Genomic DNA, 20,472 nt, shown 5'->3' with positions numbered 1-20,472 from the left:
TCATCAAAGGCATTTTTTGAAATTACATCACTTAAAAGCTTTTAGTTTAGCCAAATGATTAAAAAACAAAACCCTCTTTTCATGTGTTCACTGTGAACTACTTATTCAAAACATAGTTCTTCAGTCAAGAGACCATAGGACTTAACACCCATGAAAATATTAACAGTCTCCCCTCTCTCTAAGGCAGAAACTCTGCTCCCTGATGATTACTTGGCTAGAAACAATTCTTTGTCACCACTGAGTGTTCACATGTGCGCTCGTGTGTGTGTGTGTGTGTGTGTGTGTGTGTGTGTGTGTGTGTGTTAGCGCGCGCGCGCGCGCGCGCGCGCGCGCACCTTGAGTGAGCTTAGGTGCCTACCATCTAGTGGGCGTATGTTTTAACACTACAGAGTTAACATAAAAGACAGTCCCCTGGCCGGGCGGTGGTGGCACACACCTTTAATCCCAGCACTCGGGAGGCAGAACCAGGCAGATCTCTGTGAATTCCAGGCCAGCCTGGACTACCAAGTGAGATCCAGGACAGGCACCAAAACTACACAGAGAAACCCTGTTTCGAAAAACCAAAAGAAAAAAAAAAAAAAAAAAAAGGAAAAAAAGAATCCCCCCCCCCAAAAAAAAAGACAGTCCCTTCAACTTATTCAGCTATACATGGGTTGCATTTTCTGTGTTTTGAGATAGAATCTTGTATGTAACCCAGGCTGGTCTTACACTCAGGGCAATCTTCCTGTCTCACCCTCTCAAGTGTTAGGTTTACAGAGGTGAGGCACCATACACTCTTTTTAACTTTAAACGCTAATAGAGCAATCTTGATCCAAGTTTTTATATTATTTCAATTTAAGTCTGAAGCCACAAGCAGATCACAGGAACATTAACGAGGCAACTCTCTAGTAGGTGGTCCATAAGAAGTAACAAAGGAAATTAAATATCATCTCCTGGGGCTAGTCTATTTACTTAGTTTCCCTCCTCTGTCAGATTTGGTCCCTCCGCTGAACACAGCTGGCAAAGCGCCAGAAACCTTTGTCTGCTAGGAACAATTGATGTATTTTAGCATCTAGAGTTTAAATGACTGAATATGCCCCCAAGTGGTGGTCTGACTTAGAAAATCTCATGTAATAAGTTGATGTAATAAATGTTTCTATTTTGAAGTCAGAGAGACATATGGGATATACTGGTTTGTCCCCCAATAAAACAGTTATCAACACACAGAAGTATTTAAAGATCACCCTTGGAATCTAGCCCATGAACCCAAATATTCAGATTCAACCACATCTGCAGGACCCACTCAGACACCTTCTATCTGTGGGGTGGGGCTCCCTTCCATCCTCATCTGCCCACAGGCATAGAAGGCACAGTTTGGTAAGACTTCTTGATGAGACCACAGAAAAAGCAAACAGGGCTGACTGTCCCCATGTCCCCCAACATTTCTGTACCTTACTTTTCCCTGCTTAAATGAGTTCACACAGCTGGAGAGCTGGCCCATCAGTCAAGAGCACTTGCTGCACTTGCAAAGGACTGGTTCCAGCATACATTTGGCAACCCACACCTGTCTGTAAGTCCAGTTCCAAGAGATCCAACACCCTCTTCAGGCATGCACATACATACATGTGTGAAAATCACTCAAACACAAACAAGCCCACACCTGCATTAATGTATTATTGGTTTCAACACAAATAGTCAGGTAATTCAAATGCATAGCTCTGAAAGCAGCTACAATTTGGCTTCACTCCACATAGCTCTCTATCAAGATGTCAGCTTTTATACTCTGTGAGCTCTAGAGAGCACCATCTAGCTGTCTATCTGGGATCTCAGTGAAGTGACTCCTCCACATTGTGATCCTACACTTTACACTGCCTGGGATTGGTGTAAAAAATATTTCACAGATTTATAGGTAAACATAGAACCCAAGGCAGAAGATATACTCTCTCAGAACACAAAGCAGCTCAAAACAACTGTGCGGTGGTCACACATGCCTTTAATCCCAGCATTCAGGAAGCAGAGGCAGGCAGATCTCTGAATTCCAGGCCAGTCTGATCTACAAAGTGAGTTCCAGGACAACCAGGGATACACAGAGAAACCTGTCTTGAAAAACAAACAAACAAACAAAAAAAAGAGGCTCAAAACAACCTCTTGGAAACCAACCACTCCCACCTAATAACCTTGAATAATTTAACCTAACAATTAAGCCAGTGTGACAGTGATTTCAGGCCCAGTGATTTGGCATTGATGATGTCCAGGAGGTTGAGGTTATGTCTGTGATACAGAACATTTGCACTGTATTTTAGAATCATGGCATTCAGGATCCACCTGGTGCTCCAATGGTGTGGCCTCAGGCAGCTACTCCTTGCTCAAGAAACATCTAGGTGGGTCTGATGTCAGGAAAGGACACTCAGAGGCCCTTTAGCAATCCCTATGCAGAAGAGGGACATAGAGGGTGATTGATAGCTTAGCACAGTCCTGGTTTGGGTCTGAATCAGCTCTTCCTGTTGTTTTTGTCTAGAGCTTTTTCTTTTTCTCTAGAGAAAGCTAGTAGTAGGAGACTGTGGCAGGAGGATTGAAAGTTTGAGGCCAGCCTAGGTTACATAGTGAGTTCTAGGCATCACTCCTTAGTGTAATGATGAGAAGGGGAGTGGCACAGGACTGTAATCCCAGCTACTCAGAAGATGGAAGCAGCAGGATAGTCCAAGGGCAAGGAGCTGGGAGTAGTGTTAGAAAGGTAGGCTAAGTACCACACAGCTCAGTGGTAGAATGTTGTGAAGCACACAAGAGGCTCTGGGGTCGATCCTTAGTACAAGGGAGGAAAGAGCGAAGGTCAGCAAGATAGCTCACCAGACATATACCTCAGCCTTGGCCTAGATGACAGTCTTATGACGGACCCTGCACCGGAGACACAGCTAAGCCACCTAAGTCCAAACGATAAGTAAATCTCAAGAAAGGTTGTTAGTAAGAGAGACTAATGACTGGAAGGTGACAAGAACAAATGGGGGACAGCAGTTCACTATCAAACTAGGATGAATCCTAAAGGCCAAGTGCCCTTCCCTCATTTATGACATAGCAGGCTGTCTAGCCTTGTTATTTATGCCCCTAAATTATATTGACTTCTCAAGCAGGCTGTCAGATTATGAAGATGAATAGAGGAGCACAGGACAGAATTAGGGCCCCAAGCCCTGGATGACCTGGGACACTGCAGGTCAGACAACTTCCTCTGACCTTACTAGTGTGTTCCGACACAGATGCTGCAACCACTGTAAGGATGAAGAGATCTGAGGAGCACCGGCCTGCTTTTCCAAATCTGCCAACCCCTCAGGGGTGTACCGAAGGTTCATGAATCTTCATAAAACAAAACATTCATTCCAAGAGTTAAGGGTCATCATATTTATAAAACAGACAAGGCCAAAGCTAATGTGGTAATAAACACCTATAATCTCATACTCAGGAGGCTGAGGCAGGAGAATCCCCATGAATATGAGGCCAGTCTGAGCTACACAGTGAGTTTCAGGGTAGCCTGGGCTACAGCATGATGCCCTTTTCCAAAACAAAGCAAAGCAAAGCAATTCTGGCCTGAGGAAGACTTCTAGATAATTTTATAAATACAACAGGTTTTTAAAAAAATGAGTGTACTATTGTTCCTGGAATCCTAGTCTGGCTTATTCACAGCACCTCATTTGAGAAATGCCTCCCCAACACACAACACAGGGATTTAAGAAGTCTGTGTGCAGAGTCTCCAAAACTCCAAAGACAAATGGAGAACTGTTTATCATTAGCAATTTCCAGACCTGAAACACAGAACAGTAGCCTTTCAGAAGGCTTCACAATGAGGTCCTACGCTCAGTGGTCTCTTGTCATGCTGGCTTAGCATTTATACTTCTGCTCTCTTTAATTCACCAATGAGAAGACAGTGACATGGGGTCAGCTATATCCTAAGACACACCAGTGGACAGGGGGGTTAGAGAAGAAAAAAAAAATGGATCTGCACATGCATTCACTCATGACTCAGCTCTACAGACTCACAGAGTACTGTCCACAACAGAGAATGACAGGGAGATGCCATTCCAGATTCATCTACACATCAGGACTCAGGTCCAGGAAGATGACCTTTTTTCCACCTCTGAGAAGCCTGAGAACTTTACAGTCAGTCTCACCACTCTTCAGAGAAGTTTGTAAGCATCTCATTCCATGTCTGTCTACCTCACCCCTTTCCATGTGTCCCCTTGGGAGAAGCAAAGTAAGGCTGCTGGCACCTTTACCTTGACCAGCTTCCCAGACCAGGGCTGTCTCTCCTCTCAAGGTCCTGCTACATTCCATCTAAGCTACATCTTTCCTGGTGACTCCTTGACATCTTCAGGACCACATTTGGCCATGTATGTGGCCTCCCTTCTCCCTCCTTCTTTCTGAACCATGATCCCCATGATTCCCTTAGCCAAGCTTACTGAGACCTCACTGCAGCTTTCTCCTGGCCTCTTTCCTTTGTTCCTCTTCTTTCCATCTGTCAGTTTCCATTTTGCCACAGTTCTGCATCAAACCTCCTATTCCTTCTTTGCTCACCTCTTTGCAGAATTGAAGGAAAAGGTGTTAATATCTGTGTAATTAATTAATCTTGAACCTACATTTGACTAAGCACTATGCATTTTTTTATGCAACTATGTTTTTTCCATGCGGTACTATCTTTAGATTGAAAACGAACATTTAAAGAAAACCAAAACTGACAAATGCTAGACAGTGCACTTTTATAGTGTGTGTTTTTTTCTTAAAGGTCTTCCTTTCCAAATCTGGGGTCACAAACTAAGTTCTTAAGTTATTTGAAAGGTTTGAATTCTACATTTCTTAAAGAAAATTTAGAATATTAACAGGAGGAAAATCAAGGCCTGCAGTTTTGAAGACACCATCTTTCTTACTGAAAATAGCTCTTCTTTAGAAGTGTGTGTGTGTGTGTGTGTGTGTGTGTGTGTGTGTGTGTGTGTATTTGAGTTTTACCATGTACCTGGTATCTTGACAATTTCTCCTGCCCATACTACTCAAGCTCCTAGGAGCTACTTATATGCAGACAAAAAGCAACAATTTGCTAAATTTCTTGGTAATTATTCTTTGCCAACTGACAAGAACTTCATCAAGGCAATCTAACAAATGGACAGCTTTGCTACCTTGACATTTAGGGACAGAACACTCTCCATAAAGCTACAGAGGAAGTTCACTAGTTTGAGTTGCGATTTCTTTTCAGCCTAAAAGGCATACTGATGCAATTTATGTAATCTGAAACATGCTCAAACATTCAAGTTCAACAGGGCAGGTTTCCTGACAATGTAAAGGCAATTTCTTAGACATAGATGAGGGCCCGGAGACAGAAGAAAACACCTTCTTTATAACCCACAATTCAAACTGGTGACCACAGAGCCATCTGCAGCCCCACTAAGAATGAGTTGGAGAAACTTGCCACAGTGTGAGCAATTTCACCTGAGACAAAGACCAAGAAATGAAACCATAAAGTTAGAAAAAGTCACAGAAAAGTACCTTGATGGCCCAGCAGAAAGTATGCAGGGGTGTGAGGTGAGGGGGAGTGAAGAGGGGGGGTCACACATGTTCATGTGTGTGTTCACATATGTGCACGTAGAAGCCAGAGGTAAACAACAGGCATCTTCTGTCACTCTCTATTTTATTTTATTTTTTTTGGGTGGGGGTGGGGGAGTTCTCTTACTAACCTGGAGCTTACCAGTGTGGCCAGGCTGGCTAGAAAGCAAGCTCCAGGGATCCCCCAGCTCCACACTCCCAGTCCTCGCCCAGCCTTTATGTAGGTGTTTGTGCGTGTACAGCAGGCATTTTAGTGACTGAACCATTTCCCAGCTCCTAACCCCGTGATTTCTTTTCTAAATTTTAATTAATTAACTTATTTATTTTAGGCTAGGGTTCAAGTGGAGGAAGGCAAAAATCACTTTGGCAAAAACAAAGCTCCACCTTTCCCTCTTAAAAGTGAGTTTCTTCTACAGGGAACACCCAAAGGAAACACTCATTTTTCTGAGGGAGCACCAGAAACCCAGAGCTAGAGACTGGCCAGACAAACAGCTTTGCTTGTAAGGAAGGACCTAAAAGGAGACTGGCTTAGTCAAATACTTGGAGTGTCTGCCACATGTTGTCAAGGCAACTGGCTCTGAGCTCTCACAATGGAAGCTTCTCCCCAACCTGGTTGTCAGGCACTCGCCTACCTCTAAGTACTTTTTGTTTTAAGATGCTTTTGATTCCTTTAAAATTAAAAACTTCATTTAAAAATATATCTGCTACCCCGTAGGGCTAGCTATTTCTAGTGGTTCAACCATTCCAATTCAATGTTTAGTCACATATGTAAATAAGGTGCCAGGACCTTGAAGCAATAATGACTTTTCGTTTTGTAATTGTAACCATGGTATCTGAAAGTGAACTCAGGCAGAAAGGATGCAGGGCCTGTGTGTTTGGGATGAAGAGGACACTATTCCTGAACTGTATTCACCATCCAAGGTGGGGAAGGAAAGACCGAAACAGGTAAGCCCGAGGCAGAAAGAAATCCCAACATAGCCCTGAAAATGTGAAATGTGTGAGCTGCTAATCCACGATGCTAAAGCATGTTAGCTGCTCTCAGGCTCGCTTCCTCTCATTCCCTCTCCTTCCCCTCCCCTCCTCCCTCTGTCAGTGTGTGTGTGTACGTGTGTACACACTTGTACATTTATATGATGCCAGAAGAAAACACTACCATCCTCTATCACTTCCTACCTGTCCTTTAAGGCAAGGTCTCTCCTTGAACCTGGAACTCGTTTTACAAGCCAGGCTGGAATACAGCAAGCCAAAATGGTCCTGCTGTCTCCACCCCACTCTAAGCTGGGGTTCCAGGTGTGTGTGGGACACATGGCTTGTTATATGAGTGCTGGATCTGAACTCTAGACCTCATGACTACACAGGAAGCAGTCTGACCTATGGAGTCATCTCTCCAGCCCTGAATTCTTTACAGATGAAATTACACCATGATGAGAAAGCAAGAGAGATGGAAACAAAAATACTTGTATAGACAAAGGGGATGCCACAAAGCCCTCAGTGCCGACTGGGTCTTATTCAGGTTGTAAGGTATAGAAGGCACTCTTAATAGCTGTTTACCGTTATGCAAGATGTAAAGCATCAGTGCTATCCATAGTAGACACCCAGCCTTATCCAGACTGGTGAGAAAAATTTGGAAAACTCACAGCCAACAAAAGGTCTAATCTAGTACAAACACAGGCTAAGTACAGGGCATGAGATCACTTTTTTTTTCTCAATACAAGTCTTTCATTGTCCCAAAAGACACCCCAAATCATACTTATAATTCAGGGTCTTGTTTCTGGAGCTGGGTAACTTAGGTCTTACTCATTAGCCTGCCGCACTATTCCCTTTTCAGACACAAAGATACCATTCAAAAACTTTCTGATATCACTGTTTTTACCTGTTGTGGCTTGCTAAATTAGGCCACTGAATCTGAAACAAGCTCAATATCATTTCCTTCAAAGATTACTTCTTCCTTCTGAGCTTGAGAGGCAGAAGGCAATACCTGTCCTCATCCAAACCCAAGAAATTTCAGATTTCAACCAATGACCCATTCTCCTGAATATCAGCTGATGTGCCTATTTATCACATCAAAGTGGATCTGGCTGCCAGGTTCTCACGGCATCCCTCAGTCCCTATCTGTTAAGGGCCCTCCTAGATGGCATACAGACCCCCTACCCCCCACTTCTCCAGCCCAGGGTCTGGGCTGCCCTTTTCCCAGCTGCCCTTCCCTATAATCCAGCTATTTTGCTATTCCAATCCCCCTTTCTCTTTTCGTCTACCCTTGACTCTCTTGGCCAGTCTCTTAGCCCAGACCACCTCTTGGTCAGCGACTCCTCACCCCTCTCCCTTCCCCCTTCTCTTCATATGGCCCAGCTCAGTCTAGCCATGTCCACTCTGGACTCTCCCAGATGTCCCTGCCTCTGGCTATGCTCTCCCTCATATGTATAATAAACCTCCTCCTTCACCATATCTAGGAGCAGTCATTTTTTTTTATTTCTTTCCTTTTTATTTCTTTTTTCTATTAAATTTTTCATTTATTTTACATATCAACCACAGTTTCCTCTCTTCTCTCTTCCTGTTCCCTCCCCTCACCTCCCATTTATCACCCCATCCACTCTTCCTCCGTTCAGAAGGGGCACGCCTGCCATGGGCATCAACAAAGCATGGCACATCAAGTTGAGGCAGAACCAAGCTCCTCCCCTTGCATCAAGGCTGGACAAGGCATCCCAGCATGGGGAACAGGTTCCAAAAAGCCAGTTCATGTGCCAGGGACAGGTCCTGATCCCACTGCTGGGGGAAACAGACCAAGCTACACAACTGTCACCACAAGCAGAGAACCTAGGTCAGTCCCATGCAAGTTCCCTGGCTGTCAGTCCAGAGTCAGTGAGCTCCCTCTAGCTTAGATCAGCTGTCTCTGTGGGTTCCCCCCATCATGATCTTCCCCCACTCCCCTTGCTCATACAATCCCTCTTCCCTTTCTTCAACTGGACTCCCAGAGCTAAGCCCAGTGCTTGGCTGTGGATCTCTGCATCTGCTTCCATCAGTTATTGGATGAAGTCTCTCTGATTACAATAGGCAGCCACCAATCTGATCACAGGAGAAGGCCAGTTCAGGCCCTCTCCACTATTACTAGGAGTCCTAGCTGGGGTCATCTCTGTGGACTCCTGGGAGTTTCCCTGGCACTAGGTTTCTCCCTAACCCCAAAATGACCCCCTCTATCAAGATCTCTTTCATTACTCTCCCACTCTGTCTCACCTCAACTCGATCAACCCAATCTCTCATGTTCCCCTCCACTCCACTCCCTCCACCCATCCCCAGTTTACCCAGGAAATCTCATCTATTTCCCCTTCCCAGGGAAATCCATGTGTTCCTCTTAGAGTCCTCCTCGTTACCTAGCTTCTCTGGGGCTGTGGATTGTAGCCTGTTATGAGTGAGTACATAACGTGTTTGTCTTTCTGGCTCTGGGTTACCTCACTCAGACATTATTTCTTTTTTTCATTCAGGGGCCATATCCTCAGTCTCTTCCTCTCCCTTTTCTGCCATCCATTCCTGCCTATGAAGTGAACAGCTCTGCTCTTTGGCATGCTCTTTGCCATGATATGCTAATTCCTCTCCACAGACTTAATCAATCATGGATCCTCCTAGGCTGTGAGCCAGGATGGTCTTTTTCTCTCTGTGAATCGATAATCTCGGTATTTGTTAGTAATGGTAAGTTGACTAACATAAACACAGTCTACACCTTTTCAGAAAGTCTACCAATTATTCCAGAAAGTAAGTGCTTCACAAATAAAAGCCCTCTCTCCCCACTCCTTTCTCTCTTCTTTCTCCCTCTCTCCTCTCCCTTTAATAGATGCTGAGCTAGTTGCATTCAGCTTTCAGTTTCTTCTCAACACGGCACACACTGCTCTGGGAATAACATCTGAAAGAGTGAAGCACAGGAGGTCCTGAGAACACTTCACAATCATCTTGGCTCACTAGAAACACATTAATTCTAGGAACGTATGCTTCACAATCCAGAGAATTCATCTTTTGCTGTAAGGACAATGAGCACATAGCTCAAGAGCTGGGCCCTCCTATAGGCCTTCTTACCCAGGGAGTCAGGGAGAACGAAGCTGTGACCTGACTACAAGGCGATGTCTTTTCTGTCTGGGGACAAGCTAGCACTGCCGAGCTATCTTATTTTTCAAATATGTGGCTACTTGTCCCTTAGCCATCTGCTGGTTTCTATGAGACTTTGGGACTATGGCTTGCAAAGAGCACAGCTTTATCTCGTCAATTAAATAAAGTGGCCCTTGGCCTCCTCATTTTGTCCCTTCTCCTCCCCTCGGACTGATGGGTCTCTTCAATCACACACTATCCCACCTCTGTCTTAAGGAAGAAAACAGCAGAAAACTCAGTCCAGGAGAGATTCTGAAACAAACAAGGAGGATGCAACATTCTAAACTGTGAAAGACATTGTAGGTAGCAAAAATGAATTTTCATTAAATATCTGTTTGTACTCCAGAAAACTTCTGAACATATATGGTCTATGATGAACATAACAGCAAAATAAGGAAAAGGCACCTAGCTAAGAAAAGGCATTTCTTTTCTTGAGAAGAAAAATGGGGCTGGATGAATTAAAGAAAATAATAAAAAATCTAAAAATACAAAAACAAATTAGTACCAATACTAAAAACAACATTGGTTCTACATAAAAACAACAAGTTTTCCAGAAAGTAGAAGAAAAAAGATTCAAAGACTGGTGACCAAGGTGGGACCGAGGGCTGCATAGGCCCTGAGCTTAGAGAAAGTCAGCTCTTGAGAAGGATCCTGGGCAAGAGCATTCATATACTAAACAGCAGGCAAAACTAAAACCAAAGGATCCACACTGGAATAGATGCTGAGGACAGTGTTAAGTTGCCAGGGCAGAGAAAGAGACTCCTAGAAAACTGTCTCAGCTTCCTGTCTGCCATGAGGGAACAGCTCTGCTTGAACATGATGCTCTACCTCACCATGGCCCAGAAATTCAAACCATCCTACCAAAATGAAACTTCTGAAACAGAGAGCCACAATACCTCACCACCACCACCACCACCCCTACAATTCCAGGAAGCATCAAAATGGGCATGTAAAGTGGACCGCAGGTAGAGATGACTCTGGCTGACCTTAGACATTCCTATCAAACAGACAATGGAGCAGCTGGTGGTCACACAAACCTGCAAGTGACTAAACAGCACAATACTGCAGATGTGGGAGGGGATCTGAGTAAGAGCTAAGCTCTAGCTAACAGTATCATACTGGTGTCAATTCCTGATTGTGATCTTATAATATGCAAAACATCTGCAGTGCCCTGCCAACTTCTAGGTGTGTCCTAAAAGTTTTGCTATTTTTGGTTTTTTAAGACAAGGGATGGTGTGGTGGTTTGTGTAAGAATGGACCCCAAGGGCACATGTATTTGAATGCTTAGAGAGCAGCACTATTTGAAAGGATTAAAAAGTGTGAACTTATTGGAGTAGGCATGGCCTTGGAGAAAGTGTGTCACTGGGGCTTGGGGCTGACCAATAAAGACTGAACATGGTCATGTGTAATCTTGTAGGAATCCTGTTTTACAATCAAGACACTAAATAGTCAATAGATCCTTTAGAGTACAACTGTCCATTTAAATTTGTTTAAAAAAATTATTCCACCTTGGGCAAACAATTTCAGGAAGGAGAGACATGTAGCCCCCTACTGCTACAACAATATCCTCACTCCCAAGTCCAAGTCCCTCACCCTCACCCCTAATAAAAAGTCACAACCAGTTTTTCCCTTGGCAGACCCCCACAATTTCCTATGGGAGAGCCCCAAAACAAAACAATTTTTTTAAACAAATTTAAATGGACAGTTGTTCTTTTTAGCAGCACGGCCTTTGTCTTTTTCCACCATACTCATCTTGTATCAATCATTCAAGAGGTTGCTAGGAAGGGAAGGGACTTGAATTTACATTTATCCCAATGCTTCAGTAAAACCCCACTCAGTCTGCAGAGTGAGTGGGTGATAAGAGGGATCATAGCATGGATGGGGCCTTTCACTGAAGGACAAACAGCAGCTTTTACCCAGCAGCTTACTCCTCTAATGCCTGGGACTCTAAAGGTCTTTTTCACAGCTGGCATGATCCTCTGTGAACCCTCCTGAGTCTGGTATTTCCCAATGGCTTTTGTGTGTAACTTTAAAAAAAAATAATAATAACTTAGGTACTTTTATTTCATTTGCATTGGTATTTTGCCTGCATGTATGTCTGTGTGAGGGTGCCAGATCTTGGAGTTAGAGACAGTTGTTAGCTGACATGTGGTGCTGGGAACTGAACCCAGGTCCTCTGGAAGAGCAGTTAGTGCTCTTAACCACTGAGCCATCTCTCCAGCCCCTAGGTGTGTAACTTTTTGATAGAGATACAGACCAAAGACTGTATGTGGCAGAACTGTGTGTTTACTGATTCTGAGCACAGAATAAAATATAAATATATGGCCAGTTAATCACCCAGAGGACCAGCAGGTTAATATTTAATCACTTTAATGTGGATTCCAATAACCCCTTTAAATTCTTTCTATGAGCCAGAAATCCTTGTGCAAAGCCTTTGCTACACACAGCACAGCCCATTATGAAGTCAAATAAGTTAACTCTCTTAGCTTAATCCCACAGAAAATTACTTATTCACAGGCAAAATACCCACTCAGGTTCTGTTGTGTTTGTGGAGTACTAAGCCTTCCCTCCTGTGACCTCTCAACTCCCCTCCTTCTCCCAACACGAACAGGAGGAAGAGCCCCACACAATCAGGCCTTTCCCTGAACAGAGCCGAGCCCCCAGGAAGAAAGGCCAACTCACCCTGTCCCAGCTGAAGCACAGGCCGAGGCGGTCAAGCTGTTTCTTCATGTATTTAATATTGCTGTGGAACAAAGGGAAGCAAGTTTGACTTTGAGAGGAAGTCAGGGCCATAGATGAACTACATTTTAAGGATGTTTTAGAAAACTTAAAAAGTCTAGCTCAGTCAAGGAAGCCTTAACTGTTGCTTTGCCCTGGCAGAAAAACAAAAGGCCAAACCGTAAGAGTCAGTAAAATATCAATATGCAATATGCAAGCAGACATACAGGATCTGGACCTGCTCATCACTAGATGTCACCTTGGTCTTGGCCCTGAAGGCAGCTCCTTCCCCTGGCCACTCCGACAAGCAACCTCTAGAATGTATGATCCTGGACTCTCCATATGTCTATGTTCTATATAGAGTTAAGTCAAGCAAGCAAGTTTTAAAGAGATCTAAAATATAAATAAATAAACAAATGAACAAATAAAAACCTTTATGTCCAGACTGGCTTGGAGCTCAGTGGAAGAAGCTCTTGCCTGGCATGTGTAAGGTCTGGATTCAATCCCCAGAACTGTGTGTGTGAATGTTACACCTACACACACAAAACACACACACACACCACTCTTAATGTACAAACTTGGGAAATTCAAAAGAAACCACACAGTGTTCTGTCAATCAGAACCTAAACCTGCCCCGAGATTGGATAACAGAGAAGTGCACTAGTCAATTTAGTTCTTGTTGCTGGGAATCAACTTATGCCACATTTGATCTACTTTATTAGAGTTGTCATTTTATCCTTTTATCCTTTTATATCACTTCCATTAATCTAGAATTAATTATATGATGGAAAGAGAACACAGTGAGTTTCCTGCCATGCAGCCTTGGGTAGAAATAAGACTGGTGAAGGGGCTGGGGAGACTTTGTGTGTATGTGTTGTGGGGGATAGTGGGGGCGGGGGGAGATAAGAGTGCTCGGTTTACAAGCACAAGGACCTGAATTCAAATCCCCACAATCCATGTAAAATGCCAAGCATGGCTTGCATGCTGTAATCCTTGCCTTGGAGCAGATAGAGCCAGGCAGGTCTTGAGAGCTTACCGACCAGCCAGACTAGCTAAAACAGTAAGCTTCCAGCTCAATGACAGACCCTGTTTCAGAACAGTAAAGTGATACAGGAAGACACTTGACATCCTGCTTTGGATTCCCAGTGGACATGTTCAGCTGAGCACATGTATGGGGTCCCATACCTATACATTCATGTATATTCTTCTTAAAGAAAGGGGGGCAGATGGTAAAGGGAGAGGAGGGGAAAGGAGAAGAGAAGAGTCAGTGGAGGCTCCAAAGACAGGCCCTTGAACTGCCCTTCTGCATCTGAAGGGTGAGAAGATTCTAGTATAAGGTGTTCTGTACTTTACCAGCAGGGAGAGGCTGGGAAGTCTGAGCCATGGGGCGTTAAGAAAAAGCCATACCTAGCCTCACTTAGCTACACTAAGTTGTTCCTTGCTCATAAATGATGAAAACAAAAATTAAATTTTCACAGAAAATGAGAATGATATAGTCAAACTCAGGTCTAAAAGACAAGAAGCCTGTTGAAACTGAACAAATGCAATTCTCTCCACTTTGCTTTCTTCATAAAGGTAAGTGCTCCAAGAAAGAATAGCTTGGTAAATAACAAGCATCCAAACAACCTCTGAATAAACAAACACCAACCTTCCTTGGTATTTCTTAGGAATACAGAGTATTAAAAGGCAAACATCAGGAGCTGCACAATGGCTCAGTGGGTAAAGGTGTTTTCTTCCAAGCCTCACAGCCCAAGTTTGATCTCCACAACCCACAAAATGGGAGAAGAGAACTTACTCCCATAAATTGTCCCATAACCTCCATATGTGCCACTGTGACACATGCACCTTGCCCCCTAACTAACTAACTAATTAGACAAACACCAGTGCACACCTTCCTGTTTATTTTCCTCTTGGCAATCTGCCAATGTTGTGGTGGTTTTTGTGTTTGTTCTTTTTTGCTTCCTGGTTTCTCTCATGCATAGACTTAAAAATATTTTAAAAAGGTTCCCATATACAAGTGTTTGAGTATGCATTAAACATTTACCTTTGAGTCCAGCTTTCTGGGTGCAAATTCCTCTCGATGGCAGCATTTTCGGCAGGCAATCCAAATGCATCCCACCCCATGGGGTTGATAACCTGGTATAAAGAACAAAGTGGAAATGACAGAGAAAACATGACCATGGATTTATAAAAAGGAGTCATGCCTTACCAGGAAGACCACCTTTCCTTCTGCTACCTTGCTCTTTTCCACTGACTCTAACAGGCTGCCCTTTTCACACGGTATCTGAGTTCCAGGAGGGACGTTTGTCATGATCCCTCCTTCCTTCGCCTATCACTGTTTTTCTTTTTTAACAGAGCCTTGTGAACAGGGATTCAGGTTTCTGGTCTAAAAAAAAAATTTTTTTTTCAAAGAAAATGATAAAGCAAGTCTCTTCAAAGAACATGTCCATTGAAGAATAAAGAATATGTTCCAAGTACAGATGCAGAACCTCTACCAATCATCCCATAAAACCTGAGACCATCTTCATAACTGGACAGTGAGGTGGGAGTAAAGGGTTAAGAGTGATATCCAGAAAGCTTCATATAAAGCCTTACAAAATTCAGTATGAAAAAATAGTTGGCCAAGAGAAAGGCTAGAACACTGCCCCCCTAACTAAAACAGATCACTGGCTCAGGAAGAGGCACTCCAAAGTAAACCATGGCTCATTAAAAAACCAGAACAGGGCAGGGGAGATGAGAGTGATTAAAGTGCTTGCCACAAAGCAAGAGAATGGGAGTTTGGATCCCCAGGGTCTACATAAATGCCAGTGGACATGGCAGTCCATCTCTAATTGCCGCTTCTTCTGAAGGTGGAAACAGGGAACCCTAGGAACAAGCGGGCTAGAGACCTAGGTTTAAGATATCCTGCCTCAATAGGTTTGTACATCTTTAATCCCAGCACTCTGCAAGCAGAGACAGACAGATCCCCATGAGTTCCAGACCAGCCTGGTCTACATAGTGAGACCATGTCTAACGAGACCACCAAAACCCAGATTGTTTGTCTTGGAAAAATAAAATGTCTAGGCTTTCAAAATGTTTGTCTCATGCTAGAATTTTCCAGTTATGGAACTGTGTTCTCCAATGCAGCAGCCACCAGCCACATTTAAGACTAAGAACTGGGTAGTAGGTCATTTCCTTGGGGATGGAGGGTAGGTCTGTTGTTTTACCTTCTCTACAGTGGCTGCACTTTAGCCTTGAGGGAATTCTGTTCCCCCAGGCAATGGCTCTGTTGCTGATGCTAAAGGTAGTTCTAACCAAATCTCTATCGTTCTAATAAAAGTCTCAAAGGCTAGGGTGAAAACCTTCGCGCTTAGGAGAGAGTAGCAGCTGGGAGGTGGTGGTGCACACCTTTAATCCCAGCACTCGGGAGGCAGGGGCAGGCAGATAGATCTCTGTGAGCTCCAGGCCAGCCTGATCTACAGAGCAAGTTCTAGGACAGACTCCAAAGCTACAGAGAAACCCTGTCTCGAAAACTTGAGAGTGAGAGTGAGTGAGTGAGTGAGAGAGAGAGAGAGAGAGAGAGAGAGAGAGAGAGAGAGAGAGAGAGCACTGGCTAACTTTCTCTCTTTACTGGCATCCCAGAAGGCACTCCCTTCTGTACTGTACTCCCAACTGGAAAAAAAAAAAAAAAAAAAAAGCTAAGCTCCCCTCTCTTACTTCCTATCAACCAGTTGCTAACCCCGCCTCTCTGGGCCCAGGTTAATTTTATTTAATTTACGCAAATGCAACACGTCTTTACATAGTTAACAAATGCAGCATGAACAAATGTTAACACATCTTTGGCTGGTTAAACAAATATTCCACAACAGAGTCCTTGCAGGCAGTAGGGAAATAATCCAGGTAAGAGAAGAATGAAACTCGATCAGTCCAACTTAGGTAACTGGTGCTCAGCCAAACTTTGAGAGTCTAACATCAGTTGGTTTATTTTAGCCATATTTAAGCACAGCAATTTTGGGAAATAAAAAGTTTTTTGATAACAGTTAACTCAGTCCCCTGAGTATAGCAAAGTTTAAGATGTGTTTAAGTTTCTTTCACAGAGAAGATGGGTACTGTTGACTTAGAAATGGAGCCCAAGATTTAGGATTTAAGGAGAATGACTGAGGTAAACATAATGACTGTGGGTGTTAACATTGAAGTCATTTAGACTGATATAAGGCAGAAATGACATCACTCATAAGGATGGGTTTCATGGCCTAGAAGCAATGCTCAAGATTTAGGTAAAAGGGTCTAGGATAAGTAAAGCATAAATTCTGGGGGATGTGGGTGGAGGTTGGCTCAACAGATAGCAAAGGATCACCAGGTTGTAAACTATATCCATTCCAAGCATTCCAGAAAGACAGGTAAGCATCTCCTTCCTTTGAAGGATGCCTGTGGGTTTAACTTTTCTGGCTTCTCTAGTGCTTATCTGTGTGCACAAGAGCAAAAAGTCCCCAAATCTTCTGTAGTCAACTGGAAATAGATTCCTATTCTTTTTTTTTCTTCACTGATGTTTTGCAAATTAAAAACATAATACAGCTGGAGCTGGAAAGATGGCTCAATGGTTAAGAGCACTGGCTGCTCTTCCAAAGGACCCAGATTTGATTCCCAACACCCACACAGCAGTTCAAAACTGTTATAACTCCAGTCCCATGGCATCCGATGCCCTCTTCTGGTCTCTGTGGGCACTGCATGCACATGGTATATAGACATACATGCAGACAAAATACTCATCCAAACATATACAGGAATACGTAGTTTCTATGGGAACAGAACCTGTTACACAAAGTATTTTGTGACCTGCCTTTTTCATTTAACATTATATCATAGGCATCTGTACAGAATACAAAAGCACTGATGCAGAGTTTCTGAGTGTGATGGGACCTTTCACAGTCAAGTTATGCATGACCTAAGGACTTAAGATGCTGGATGTTCAGGTTTATAAGAAAATCAACCTGGGACAGTGGTGCTGAGTAATGCTGTCTCACACCAATGAAGATTAATGACACGGATTCTCATGGGAGTATGCAAGATGGAAACAGGCCTTATTAAGAATTATCATAGAAGGGCTGGAGAGATGGCTCAGAGGTTAAGAGCACTGGCTGTTCTTCCAGAGGTTCTGAGTTCAGTTCCCAGCAACCACATGGTGGCTCACAACCATCTGTAATGAGATCTGGTGCCCTCTTCTGGCCTGCAGGCATACATGCAGGCAGAGCACAGTACACATAATAAATAAATCTTAAAAAAAAAAAAAAAAAAAGAAAAAGAAAAAGTGAGAAGAAACTCTTGAGAGAGGGTGGAGTTTCCAAGACAGAAGAAACATTTCCTTTGTCCAGGTTTTTATAGGGCAATGGCAGATATTGGACAAAAGACCGAGGTAATTAATTCTTGGGGTTCTCATGGGTGAAGCCAAAGGAAGGCCCACATACATTCAACATGTTCCCCTGGTCCAAACAATAAGACAATCATCTGATGTTCATGCACTGCTCCCCTAGTTAAGGTTAGCTGAAGGCCCTTCTGTCCACCTCTGACTCTGGCTTACTGGCCATGACTATATGCAAGCTGTCAGTTATTTGGCTAGGGTTACTTCCTTCCCATTTGTAGGTGTCTTGCTTAATGTTAATTGCACTGAGTGCCCTGGCTTTGTTAGTCTTCATCCTGACTATCTACAGTCACTGCTGTTGTTGTTATCTCCTGACCTTTAGGGTGTCCCAAGTACTGTTAATTATATGGAGCTCTCTTCATTCTCACTGCCGTGTTCTTGATTATTGCCTTGTCTACAGTACTGTCTGGGATCTCTTTCCTGATAATGTGCTGGCATGTTATCAGCCATCCTTACTACATCTCAGACTATTATAATTAGCTGCATTAAAAGCAAGAATATGTAATAAGCAACAGTACCTAGCAAGTATCTCCCAAAAGGGAAAGGTCTTTTGGAAGCTAGCCAGCTAGCCTGTTATCACTGGTCTTGTTTCCTGGAGCCTATTTGTCTTTTATGGTCCACTTGGATATCTCATATACAGATGCAAGTATCTTTGTCTCTATCTTTAGTGCTCTTGGCTTCATTTTTTTTAACCCTTATATTCTCTTTTTACCTTAACACCCACTCCCACAGTAGCATATATAGGAGATGTATAGTTTTCAGCATGGGTCCTTTTCCCTTACTGCCTACTGTGAGCTAGCTCTTGCCTCAGCATGTATACAAATCTCTAAAACCAAAATTCTAACATTTGCTGAGTAAATCTATTCTGTTCAGCTTTGGGAACTTGACTAGATATATCCCAACACAGTTGGGACATGAAGTCTCTTTCCTTCCATGAAATATGGGGTGTTCCATCCTCCCTAAAAGCATCCCCCATCTCAGAAACTGCTTCCTCTTAATCTTCACACAGCTCTGGTATAGATGGCTAATTTCAAAACTCTTCCATAATAGAGAAGGACCCATGAGTTTGGACCCTTCCCCAGGCTTTTCTGAAGACAGACTAGCTACTGCAATGGTAGGGACTCTCCTCACAAGGATTCCCAGTGGTAGGACAACCTCGTGGTGACATCTGAGAAAGCAGAATGGAAGCTGAAGCAGGTCCAGACCCAGATGAGCCTCAAGGACCTGGTCCCAGTACCCAGAGTGCCTAAGCCCCTGCAACATTTCCTTGGATCCTGTGAGTTTTACTATCATCTATCAAAACGAAACCTCCCTTTTTGCTGAAGTTGGTCTAACCTAAGTTTCAGTACCCAGGAGCCAGGAAGCCTCATTAAACAAGCATCCTTGGCACATAGCCTGCTCTGGAACACTGCTGTATCCATAGAAGACCGTCTTCCTGTGTTTGCTTTTTTTCCCCCCTCTTTTTCAGGAACTAAAATCCCTGGTTCTGGGTTATTCAGGAATTCTTCCACACTGCCAGGCCTGCACTTAAGTTATGCTTGAGCTGCACTGAATTCTCCCAGGTTGCTTCCTTGGAAGAACAGGGTAGCTGTTGTGTAACTGTTCTACAGAAAAGGAAACTTAGTCATCACTTGGAGTCTTTGTCAGAACCACCAATGGCACTGGTCCAATGTTTCTGCCCATTAACATTCTGTTAGGTGCTATCTGGATTTTTAGATAAAGTCAATACAGCAAGAGACTGTCATATATCACACATCTCATACACATGTGCGCACACACACACACACACACACACACACACACAGAGTCTGCATTTATATAACAAATTTATTCATTTCTATTTTCATTTTCAGATAGAATTAACATGAGAAGATATTTTTAGATCACATGTTATCCAAGCTGTCTATGAACATAAAGTCAGAAAATCTTAATATTTCAAATTCTTCACAAAAATTAACAAATTCAACTGTCTAACCCACTCTGGGAAGTCTTTCCTATAACTCAAAGTCAGGAGCGTTCCTTCCACCATCCACCAGGTCACTGGACTAAATGTCCCTGCAAGTTAAATTTCTTTAAACCAGGAAGGGTCCCTGCTCATAAGCCCTGGGGCCACATGTAGAGCGCATTTCCTTGCTGTAGGATGTCTCACTCCCAATGTGGGAGAAATAGGAAGTAAAGATCTAAGCATCACTGCAATAGACCCAAGTGTCTCTGTCCCTCTGGCGGCAGACTGTATCCTAGTCAATAGCATGCACCTGTAATTCCAGCATCAGGAAGTTCAGGTAGGAGGATCATGAATTCAGGGTTAGCCTGGGCTACACAGTAAGCCCCTGCTTCAAAAACAAAATAAAACTCAGCCATCGTGTAACACATTCCAAGCACATGATATTATCTCTGGGCTTTGAGTGGTAGAAGGCATGCTTAGAATGTACAAAGCATTAGATTTAATCTCAAATACCACAAAACAAAAAAGATAGCTATAGTTTCTTACCCTTGGCTTCTCTGTGCAAAAATTGTCCAAACCATTCACTAGAAGAACTTTACACTCTTTTGGTTAGATTTTTTTTCCATTTTTTTATGTACATTGGTGTGAGGGTGTCAGGTCCTCTAGAACTGGAGTTACAATTTTGAGCTGCCATGTGGGTGCTGGGAATTGAACC

General features: G+C 43.3%; 1 protein-coding gene and 1 long non-coding RNA gene across 10 annotated transcripts in view; one reads left to right on the top strand and one right to left on the bottom strand.

Annotated features, from left to right (window-relative positions):
- Window positions 1-20,472, bottom strand: part of Lars2 (leucyl-tRNA synthetase 2, mitochondrial) — a 148,731-nt gene that overhangs the window by 64,860 nt on the left and 63,399 nt on the right. For all 9 annotated transcript variants that reach the window (XM_076577447.1, XM_042281928.2, XM_076577445.1 and 6 more), the window contains 2 exons: window positions 14,459-14,550; window positions 12,379-12,439 (listed from right to left, as the gene is read on the bottom strand). In XM_076577447.1, coding sequence (XP_076433562.1) covers window positions 12,379-12,439; window positions 14,459-14,550 — 153 coding nt within the window. The remainder of the gene's footprint in view (window positions 1-12,378; window positions 12,440-14,458; window positions 14,551-20,472) is intronic.
- Window positions 6,391-11,105, top strand: LOC143274387 (uncharacterized). The gene is made up of 2 exons (XR_013053034.1): window positions 6,391-6,507; window positions 9,389-11,105. It is a non-coding gene; the product is annotated as an uncharacterized LOC143274387 (long non-coding RNA).

This window comes from Peromyscus maniculatus, chromosome 7, assembly GCF_049852395.1.
Source record: "Peromyscus maniculatus bairdii isolate BWxNUB_F1_BW_parent chromosome 7, HU_Pman_BW_mat_3.1, whole genome shotgun sequence".
NCBI classification, from domain to species: domain Eukaryota; kingdom Metazoa; phylum Chordata; class Mammalia; order Rodentia; family Cricetidae; genus Peromyscus; species Peromyscus maniculatus.
The sequence above is the reverse complement of the archived record's forward strand: the minus strand, read 5'-3'. Positions and strand labels throughout refer to the sequence as shown.